The 10,730-nt window shown below is 40.1% G+C and overlaps 2 protein-coding genes across 2 annotated transcripts in view; both read left to right on the top strand.

Moving 5' to 3' along the window:
• The first annotated feature begins 208 nt into the window (after positions 1 to 208).
• LOC117801537 (endoplasmic reticulum aminopeptidase 1-like) lies at positions 209 to 7,815 on the top strand. Its single transcript, XM_034656548.1, has 7 exons — positions 209 to 405; positions 1,178 to 1,332; positions 1,676 to 1,789; positions 2,942 to 3,073; positions 4,452 to 4,583; positions 4,738 to 4,809; positions 6,081 to 7,815. Exons 2-7 carry the CDS (start codon positions 1,213 to 1,215, stop codon positions 6,237 to 6,239), a joined length of 729 nt encoding a protein of 242 aa, XP_034512439.1. The 5' UTR covers positions 209 to 405; positions 1,178 to 1,212; the 3' UTR covers positions 6,240 to 7,815.
• Positions 6,291 to 10,730, top strand: part of LOC117801373 (endoplasmic reticulum aminopeptidase 1-like) — a 14,227-nt gene continuing 9,787 nt past the window's right edge. Inside the window, exon 1 of the mRNA XM_034655645.1 lies at positions 6,291 to 6,398. Within this exon, the coding sequence (XP_034511536.1) occupies positions 6,291 to 6,398 (108 nt within the window). The remainder of the gene's footprint in view (positions 6,399 to 10,730) is intronic.

Genomic DNA, 10,730 nt, shown 5'->3' with positions numbered 1-10,730 from the left:
GTCCTACTGTTACTTCATTTTTGGCGTCTCCGTGTTTTTTACTTTCTCACTAGGTCATAAGAACATTTAAAAAGACGTTTTTATATATGTTATCCTGCACGTTGTAGTTTTCAGAAGGGGAGTGGATCAGAAACAGCACTGAGACAAGAAATAGAACTGCTTCTTTTCTTAATCGGCAACCATATTGCAGAAAATGAAGCCTTTAATGTTCATCTTCCATACAGTTGTGGAGAGAAGCCACAATAGCCTTTGAAGAGCGTAACAACCTTTCCCCTTTTTTTCAGGTTTCCATATATGCTGTGGCTGACAAGATACATCAGGCGGATTATGCCCTGGATACCGCAGTGACTCTTCTAGAATTTTACGAGGATTATTTCAGGATTCCATATCCCTTACCCAAACAAGGTAAAGATTTTGCACAGTTTTTGCAAAATGAGGCATTTAATGACGTCAGTTATGGGTTATATCCTCCTAACTGGCACTCCCATGGTTGTCTCAGTGCCCTTCGAGGCCTTGAACTCTGGCAGGTGTCAGCCGTCAGGCTGATCCTTCTCACCCCTAATCGAAACAGGCAGTTTCTAATTAGAGCAGAAGCAGGTCTTGATTAGGTTTTGAGGCTCAGGTCATGGTGATCATTTTGTCTTCTGACTTTAAAGATAAACCCAGCTGGATTAGTGGGCAGACAGCAGAGGGCAGAAGCTGCATTTCTTCTGTTCATGACTGGCGCATGTTTGGCAGGAATATAGAGGGTGCTCAGTAAATTTTTCTTAACAAATTTATACAATGTAAAGAAAATCTGCATTTTCCTTCTTAAACGGGCTCTTAAGACCGTCGTGTGTTTGAGATTTTAGGTGTATGGGAGCCTGGGGCATCCCAAGTCTAGTGGAATATTGAGGAAATTGTTAAGAGTATTCAATCCCCAAGCTCATTGTCCAACAGCTAGAAGGGAAGTCGGGAGCCTCGAGGCCCACATCTGACTTTGTCATGCAGCAGTAGAGCAATTCCGTGAATCCCAGAACCTCTTTTTCTCAGTTGTGAAAGGTTCTTCTAGCCTAGAATGGGATTCTGCACAACTGGCCTGGCTTTCCTTAGGATCCCTACGCCCATCTGTTCCAAAAGTGTGTATGGGCAATGTCTTGTTTAGAGCTGGGTAACAGATTTTTGTGTCCTTCCCAAGATCTTGCTGCCATTCCTGACTTTGAGAGTGGTGCTATGGAAAACTGGGGACTGACCACATACAGAGAATCTATTCTCTTGTTTGACGCTGAGAAGTCGTCTGCGTCGGATAAGCTTGGCATTACGATGACGGTGTCGCATGAACTCGCCCACCAGGTACACAAAGCTAATCATGCTTTTAAAAATTGTGGTGAAACTACGTCTGTATTGGTTTTATGGGACAGAAGAGACTATTCATATTCACATATGAATTGGATCGATTCTTTTCCTATGGAAAAAAGGCAAAGTAAAAATGAGATTTCTTTTAAAGCGTTAGGTGCCACGTGTTAAAATGAACACAGAAAGGTTTTTCTTTTTACTTTGGTAAACTATTCTATAAATGTTGCTCATATACTGGCATCACACATGTGAAACCTTTTCTCCTGAATGCCTTATGTTTATAGCTGTGTGGATAATTCAGTCTCCCTAGAAATGTGTAAATAACCTGTTTTCCGTTTAGTGGTTTGGGAACCTCGTCACCATGGAATGGTGGAATGATCTTTGGTTAAACGAGGGATTTGCCAAGTTTATGGAGTTTGTGTCCGTCAGTGTGACTCATCCTGAACTGAAAGTTGTAAGTATTTACTTACTTTTAACAGGTTGATCTCTTGTTTTATTCAGCATTGCTGGAAAATGCTTACTGATCCTCAGTGATAGAATTCATAGACCTATTAACTCCTTGATAGTTGAGATAGGAATCTGGTTCCCAAGATGTTAGTGAACTTTAAAGGTATCACAAAGGCTTATTTCCAAACCAGATTGCTTATTTCCAAATCTGTGATTGTTAGAAAGTGAAGTTAAATCTTATCCTCCTTTAATATCAAAGAAATAGAAATAATGACGGCCTATCTGTTGCATATGATTTCCTCAACCTTCAGGTTGCTCACTGAAGGATTATTAACTACAGATTGCTGTTACCTACTTGTCGAATCAACTAGGATCCCATTTGCTTTAGGTAACTATACGTTTGTTTATATACGAGCCTATATTCAGGAGTCACAAACTGAATGCTGGAACCTTTACGTGTTTAAAAATCAGGTGTTTAACTTGTGAAAATCACATGCAGTAAAGTTAAAAAGAAACTTGTTTATGTAAAAACAAAAACACCTCAAGCAATCCTTTACCCTACTATAATGTTGAGTTAAGCATATATTAACTTCTCATTTTCATCTTTCTGTACGCATAATTTAGAGTTAGAATGTCTGTATAACTGTTACATTACAGTGGATCGTAAATATTTTCCCATTTCCACATACCCCTTAATAAAAATGATTGTGTGTACGCTATTCTATTGGGTAATACGCCCTAAGAAATCAGATTATACTTAGAGTTTGTTATCTGTGTTTTTTTGACCACATGGTTTTAAATCTAAATTTTTTTGCTTTAAAACAAGACGATTGGAGATGTTGTGATCCCTACACACTTTAGTTTCTTGTTTCGGTACTGTTTGGCTATGGGCATCATGGTTTTGTTTTGAAGAGAAAATGGTCTTCTAAAGTGATTGGTATTTGAGATGAACAAAATCTAAAATGTTCACCTAAACTTGTTTCTTGGATGCTCTTCAGCATTAGCAATTCTATTTTATTTTGTAGATTCTCTAAATATGGAATAGCTTTGGGCCAGAAACCTGAAGTATAAACCTATTACCCCAGACCAAACATTAGTCCTTTCATGTTTATTATCTAAAATAGAAATCACATGGATGATGATGTCTTTGCCTCAACAGGAAGATTATTTCCTCGGCAAGTGTTTTGACGTGATGGAGCTGGATGCGTTAAATTCGTCACACCCTGTGTCCACAGCTGTGGAGAATCCTGCTCAGATTCGCGAGATGTTTGATGAGGTTTCTTATAAAAAGGTAAAAATGGATGATAAGGGTACATGTTGGACGCCAAACCCCTGAAGACTTGGGTGGAGAGATGATAGGATTGTGGGGGTGGCTTTCCCTTCATAAGGAACAACCTGCCCCCTGCTGGCTGGAGTTAACTCTTCAAGGCCTCACTTGCAGTTTGATGGGTAATCCTGAAGATGATCTTTGAGTCGGTTTTTTGTTGACTCTGTCATAAAGTGAAAATTCATGGCCTCCAGGAACTCTGCCTTTTATTTATCATTCAACAAATGGGTCTTGATCGAACCTCACCTTTGTACCAGGCAAACAGTCCTGTCTCCTGTAGCTTGCCTTTCAGTGCCTTTGGAAGTGGTTGGTATTGTTGAACTGCAAAATACTGCCCTTTACAGTGGGTTTAAAAACAGAATTGGAAATGGTTGCTAACATTTAATGGGAGATTATATATAAAAATCTTTATCTGGCTTCTCTGGACAAGGGGGAAGAAAGGATTCTAGTCACAGAGGTCACATGGGGCCTGTGTATTTCCCTCAGCAATGCCAGCTGGAGCTAACGTCCTAGTTCTTCCTTCATGAGGTCAAGCTTCTGCTTTTCCAATTCTCTTTCCATTCCCAACCATTCTACTGTCTCCAACAAGGCAGAGAATGTCATTTATCATTGCACTTGGCCGATTTATTTGTAATGAACAGAACAGTATTTCTTCGATGTGTTCATCAGCTGTGCAGGGGAGATAAAAACAGACATACAGAGGCCCAGCTCAGTGGAACAGATAAGAGAGGCCAGAAATAGACCCACCCCTATAGGGTCTATTTTTTGTGTGTGAAAAGGGAGCCACAGTCATGGAGGTGGAGAGGAAAAGGCTCTTCACACAGGAACACAGGGTCTCGAGGCCTTCTCTTGCCCCTTTCCCCCATGTTCCTCTGGCCCTCCCTGCTCCAGGCTGCCTGCCCGCCCCCATTCCTTAAGCGGTACCTCTCCTTCCATCTCTTGCTGTAGCTACCTTTCCCCACTGCTGCCCCAGAGTGGCCCCGTGGAAGGCAAGAGGTGGTGCTGAGGGCTGGTTCTGCCCCGCTCTCCACTGATCTGTGAATAATGGCGGCTGGCCCGTGGTGGTCAATCTCCCTGTGGGGAGACTTGGTTGCTGTTAGAAAATGGCCCCGGGAACTAAGAAGAGAAACAGTCCTGTTCAATCCCCTGCCTAGACAGGTCCAGGTTTACCCATATTCTTGAAAAGAAATTTTCTGTAAACCCACTTTCTTTAACTGTGTCACAAATCACCAGACTTTGAAAATATTACCGCAGTTGCATTTTCAAACAATTCTTCCAAAATAAAGTGTGGTGGCAGATTAGGTGATGATTAAACTAACAACTACTTACGTTGTCTTTTCAGGGAGCTTGTATTCTGAATATGCTAAGGGATTATCTCAGTGCCGAAGCATTTAAAAGCGGTATTGTACGTTATCTCCAGAAGTACAGCTACAAAAACACGAGGAATGAGGACCTGTGGAATAGTATGGCAAGTGTGAGTATGGTTTCGTTTATCTCTGTGTTGGAGATGGCCAAGCTTATTACCATGCTTTGGTTTGGTTTTTCTCTACACCCCGTTAATCCTTCTGAGAAGAATCCTGAGTGTTTTCTAGAGAACCGGGAATAACATGTTTGGTTTTGGTTTTCAGATTTGCCCTACAGATGACTCACAGAGCATGGAAGGCTTTTGCTCCAGGGATCCACATTCATCTTCAGCCTCAGTAAGTGTTTACAGCTGCCCGTGGTACCCTGAGACACATACGTTTACTCCGTATTCTTTGAAGGCAACCTCTGGGCCAAACTCTCTGAGGTCCTTCGTTCTATCACTGTAACTCCACATAGGATTGTGGTTAAACTGTAGCTGACGGGCAGTCTTTTTACAGTTTCTCTTAGAAGCTGTCTATGCAAGGGAGTTGAGTAGCGTTCTTGGGTAACACATACCACTGGTATGTGTTCAGCTTTGTTCAGCTTCGTTGTCTGGAAAGCAGCGACTTTATGACCTGTTTTTGTGGTAGACAGGGGCTGTATCAGTCAGCCCATGTGGGTCATTTCCATAGCTCTTCATTTGTGGAAAAAACAAATAGGGGTAGCGAGCATCCTTGTGCACTTGCTACGCACTTGACTCCTTTACTTCTCACAGTGAACCTGTGAGCGGGGTGCTTTGAGCTTCACAGATGGGAATGTGAAACCCAAAAGCATATGTTCAGTAAATTACAGAGTGGGGATTTGAATTTCGATCTAAGTCATGTTTTTAACTGCTAAGCTGTAAAGAATTCATAATATTGGACTCCCAAAACAACGTGAGTCTGTTTATCTGGACTCGTGGAGTATTTTCATTGGCAGTGGAGGTTGAGTCTAGAGTTTGAACTAGAGTTTATTCACCACATTTTCATTTTTGGGGGTCTTTTTGGTGTTTAAGAGACAGCTTTCCTCGGTCATTTCTTGATTTGTTATGTAGTGTATTTTATCCTTTTCCTGGCTCTTAAATATTCTTAAAAGCTTTTTTAGTGTCAAAGAATATATCCTCTTTTGAGTTTGCTGAGTGTGGACCATCTTGATGTTAGCCCTTGGGAAGTACAGGCTGAACGTTTTTTCCCACCTTGCTTGTGTGAGCCAGCGTTGTTTCATAGATGTCGAATGCCTGTGGCCACTTGGTCTCCGTTCTCTACCTTCATTCATGCACGTGCCTGCTGGGTGAGGCGTGCCAAGCCCAAGGGATGCCGGTCGAACCGGTAGAGTACCTGTTCTTCAGCCGTGACCTGCGCAGGCAGAGGAAGAGAACGGAAAGGCCAGCCCTCAGCGCTCTGACGGGAACGCCACGGCAGGACACAGGGTGGGGAAGGGAGGAGGGCAGGGGCTGGTGAGCAGAGGAAGGGGTGAGGAGAAGCTTCGCAGGGGCTGTCAACAGGTAGTAGCCCTGTGAGCGCAAGCCTGGGTTCTCCATTAGCGCCGGGCGCGGGGTCACGCATCTGTTGTTTCCTGTCTGCATCAGCACTGGCGGCAGGAAGGCCTTGACGTAAAAACCATGATGAACACGTGGACGCTGCAGAAAGGCTTTCCCCTGATAACCGTCACGGTGAGAGGGAGGAACGTACACGTGAGGCAGGAGCTCTACAGGAAAGGACCCGAGGACACCTCAGAAACTGGGTAAAGTTCAGAGCGGAACACTTGGGTTGTTCCCTTGGTAACACCTGCCTGCGCGATGAAACTTTTTTTTCAGACTCTCGCCTTGACTGTTGAAGTATTTCGATTAAATCTCTGTATCCCACGAAGTCGACTTACACGCCACCATCTTCCCAAGAGGGGAAATGTGGGTTTAAACCTTGGCTCATCTCCGTAAAGCTGGTAATAGATCATTATTTTAAATTTCTCCTGTTCTGTAGTTTGATGGGATGGTAATTCCAGTTCCTGACTAGAAACAAGCTCTAAACTAAGCAACTGCCACCAAATGCCGATAGCGCCTGGCAGTTGGGTTGGAGCTGAGGACATAAACATTCAGGTGATGTCTGGGGCTTACGAGAGACTCGGTGGTTTTTTGGAAGTCTATGTTCGATCCTGGAATCTGTTCATCGGCTTTAACACTTCAGAAGGACATCTCTGGAAAGGAGAGCGTGCACCTTGACTGACTCTAGATGGGCAGTACTTAGAAAAAAATTATTTTGAAATAATTGCAGACTTACAGAGAAGTTGAAAGAAGAGCACAAAGAATTCTCATGCATTCTTTACCCAGATACACATACATGTTAACGCTTTACCACATTTGCTTTATCATTCTCTCTCCCTCCCTTCTCTCCTCTGTCTCTTTACATATAACCTAAAATATGTACATAAAACCTAAAATAGAACCTATGTCTAATCCAAAATATCAGTTAAAAATACGCTCTTTGTCTTATTGTATACTCTCTGCATAGCATATATATATTATTAAAGTATAATGACAAACAGTACCCTATTTCAGATACACATCATACTGATTGAATATATTTATACATTGCAAAATACCAATGGTAAGTCTTATTACCGTCTGTCACTAAAGTTATTACAATATTACTGACTGCATTCCTTATGCTGTACATTACATCCTGTGACTTATTTCAAACTGGAAGTTTGCATCTCTTAATCTCCTTTACCTATTTTACCCCCCCGTACCACCTCCCATAACCAACGGTTTCCATTATTTATGAGTCTGTTTTTAGTTTTTCAGATTACACATGAAGACAAATACCATATGATTTCACCTATATCTGTAGGACTTAATTCATGAAAGCGTAGTATCCTTTAGGTCCATCTCTGTTGTTGCAAATGGGAAGATTTCATTCTTTTTTATGACTAGTCCTCCATTGTGTATGTACATATGTGTATATATCCTTTTTTTATCCATTTATTAGTGGTCGCTTAGGTTGGTTCCATATCTTGCTATAGGTCAACTATGCTGCAGTGAGCATACAGGTGCCTGTGTATCTTCTCAGATGGGGGTTTTCATTTTCTTTGAATAAATACCCAGGAGTAGAATTGCTGGATCATAGTTTTAATTTTTTTAGCAACCTGCTTACTATTGATGATAGTGACGGCCCCAGTTCACACTCTCACCATCAGGAAAATGGAGCCTCCCATTTCCTCAGCATTCTTACCTATATTTGTCATTTGTTTTTATTACTTCATTTTCTTTTCATCATAACGGTACTCTTGAATCCCCATCACCTATTTCACCCATCCCCCCACCCACTTTCCTTCGGGTAACCATCAGTTCTCTATAGTTAAGAGTCTGTTTCTTTTTCCTGGTTTCTCTTTCTGTCCTGGTTTTATTTCTTAAAATCCACATATGAGTGAGATCATATGGTATTTTTGTCTTTCTCTGTCTGATTTTGCTTAGCATTATGCTCTCCAGTTCTATCCACATCATTGTAAATGGCAAGACTTCATTCTTTTTTTATGGCTGAGTAATATTCATTTATATATATATATATATATATATATTTATACATACACACACGCACACACACACACATATACACATAGCATGTCTTCTGTATCCATTCATCTGTTGATGGACAGTTGGGCTGTTTCCATAATTTGGCTCTTATGAATAATGCTGCTGTAAACATCGTGGTGCATGTATCCCTTTAAGTTAATGTCTTCATATTCCTTGGGTGGATCCCCAGTAGTGTGATTGCTGCATCATAGGGTAGCTCTATTTTTCATGTTTTGAGGAACCTCCATACGTTTTCCACAGTGGCTGCACTGTTTTATATTCCCACCAACAGTGCACAAGGGTTCCCCTTTCTCCACATCCTCACCAACACTTGTTTCTTGTGTTTTTGATGTTAGCCATTCTGACAGGTGTGAGGTGATAGCTCATTGTAGTTTTGATTTGCATTTCCCTGGTAAATGAGCGTATTTTCATGTGTCTGTTGGCCATCTGGATGTCTTCTTTGGAGAAACGTCTGTTCATGGCTTCTGTCCACTTTTTAAATTGGTTTCTTTTTCTTTTGCTTGTTGAGTTTGATAAGTTCTATACATTTTGGTTACTAACCCTGTATTGGAAACATCATTTGCAAATATCTTCTACCATTCCATAGGTTGCATTTTACCTTTGTTCTTTGTTTCCTTTACTGTGCAGAAGCTTTTTATTTTGATGTAGTCACAATAGTTTATTTTTGGTTTTATTTCCCTTGCCTCAGGAGACTTATCTAGAGAAATGTTGCTGTGGCCAATGTCCCATGCTCTCATCAAGGATTTTCATGGTTTTATGGTTCACATTTAGGTCTTTAACCCATGTTAAGTTTATTTTTGTGAATGGCAAAAGAAAGTGGTACGTTTTCATTGTTTTGCATGTAGCTGTCCAGTTTGCCAAGACCACTTGTTGAAGAGACATTTTCCCATTGTATACTCATTCCTCTTTTGTTGAAGATTAATTAAGCATGTGATCATGGGTTTATTTCTGAGTTTTGTATTCTGTTCTATTCATCTATCTGTCCTTATGCCAGTACCACACAATTTTAATTACTACAATTTTGTCATATAACTTAAAATCTGGTGCTGTGATACCTCCAGTTTTGTTTTTCTTTTTCATGATTGCTTTGGCTATTTGAGGTCTTTTGTGATTCCATACACATTTTAGGATTATTTGTTTGAGCTCTGTGAAAAATGCTGTGGGTGTTTTGATAGGAATTGCATTAAATATGTAGATTGCTTTGCGTGCCACAGACATTTTAACAGTATTTGTTCTTCCATGAGCATGGAATGTCTTTTCATTTCTTTGTGTCGTCTTGAATTTCTTTCATCAGTGTTTTATAGTTTTCAGAATACAGGTCTTTCACCTGTTAAGTTTATTCCTAGATATTTTTTTTGTTTCTGGTGCAATTGCAAGTAGGATTGTTTGCTTAATTACCCGTTCTGCTGTTTCATTGTTAGTGTGTAGGAATGCAACAGATTTCTGTACGTTATTTTGGATCTTGCCACCTCACTAGACTCAGTCATCAGTTCTAGTAGTTTTTTGGTGGAGTCTTGAGTTTTCTATGTATGGTATTGTGTCATCTGCAAATGATGAGAATTTTATTTCTTCTTTGCCAGTTTGGATGCTTTATTTTTTATTTATTTTTTTGTTATCTGATTGCTATGGCTAGGACTTCCAGTACTAAGTTGATTAAAAGTGGTGAGAGTAGACATCCTTCTCGTTCCTGACCTTAGGGGAAAAGCTCTGTTTTTCACCACTAAGTATGTTGTGGTTGTGGGTTTGCATATAAGGCCTTTATTATGTTGAGGTATGTTTCCTCTAGACCTATTTTGAAGAGGTTTTTTTTTTTTTTTTTTTCCTACCATAAGTGGATGTCTTACTTTGTCCAATACTTTTTTGGCATCTATTGAAATGCTCATATGGTTTATCCTTTCTCTTATTGATGTATCATATTGAGTGTGTGTGTGTGTGTGTGTGTGTGTGTGAATATTGAGCCACTTTTGCGTCCTGGGAATAAATCTGGCTTGATTATGGTGTATGATTTTTTTTTTTAATAGACTGTTGGTTTCAGTTTGCTGATACCTTGTTAAGGATTTTTGCATCTATATTCGTGAGAGATACTGGCCTGTAGTTCTCTTTTTCTTATTTCCTATTGTGGCCTTTTCTTTTCCTCTTAAGATTCCTTAACATTTCTTGTAAGGCTGATTTGTGGACGTGACCTCCTTTATCTTTTGCTTGTACTGGGAACCTTTTATCTCTCCTTCTATTCTGAATAATAACCTTGCTGGGTAGGTTATTCTTGGTTTTAAGTTTTTCCTTTTCAGCACTTTTATTATATTCTGCCACTCCTTTCTGTTCTGCAGAGTTTCTGCTGAAGAATACGCTGGTAGTCTTAGGGTTTCTCTTATACATGAGTTTGTATTTCTTTTGCTGCCTTTAAGAGTTTCTCTTAAATTGTTGATATTGTAATCATCATATGTCTCCCTGTGAATCTCTTTGGATTCTTCTTTTTTGGAAGTTTCTCTGCTTTTTTGGGCTGGGATGTTTACTTCCTTTTCCAGGTTAGTGAAATTTTCAACCATTATTTTTTTTTAATAAATTTTTATTATGTTAGTCACCATACAGTATATCCTTAATTTTTGATGTAATGCTCCATGATTCATTATTTGTGTATAACACCCAGTG

Source organism: Ailuropoda melanoleuca, chromosome 3 (assembly GCF_002007445.2).
Source record: "Ailuropoda melanoleuca isolate Jingjing chromosome 3, ASM200744v2, whole genome shotgun sequence".
In the NCBI taxonomy this organism is placed as follows: domain Eukaryota; kingdom Metazoa; phylum Chordata; class Mammalia; order Carnivora; family Ursidae; genus Ailuropoda; species Ailuropoda melanoleuca.
The sequence above is the reverse complement of the archived record's forward strand: the minus strand, read 5'-3'. Positions and strand labels throughout refer to the sequence as shown.

What these genes read in the sequence shown, in the direction of transcription:
- LOC117801537 (XM_034656548.1), top strand. Translation starts at nt 1,213, where the DNA reads ATGGAAAACTGGGGACTGACCACATACAGAGAATCTATTCTCTTGTTT. An exon ending in CGCATGAACTCGCCCACCAG is followed by an intron (nt 1,333 to 1,675) that starts GTACACAAAGCT and finishes TTTTCCGTTTAG; the next exon opens with TGGTTTGGGAACCTCGTCAC. An exon ending in CACATTCATCTTCAGCCTCA is followed by an intron (nt 4,810 to 6,080) that starts GTAAGTGTTTAC and finishes TGTCTGCATCAG; the next exon opens with CACTGGCGGCAGGAAGGCCT.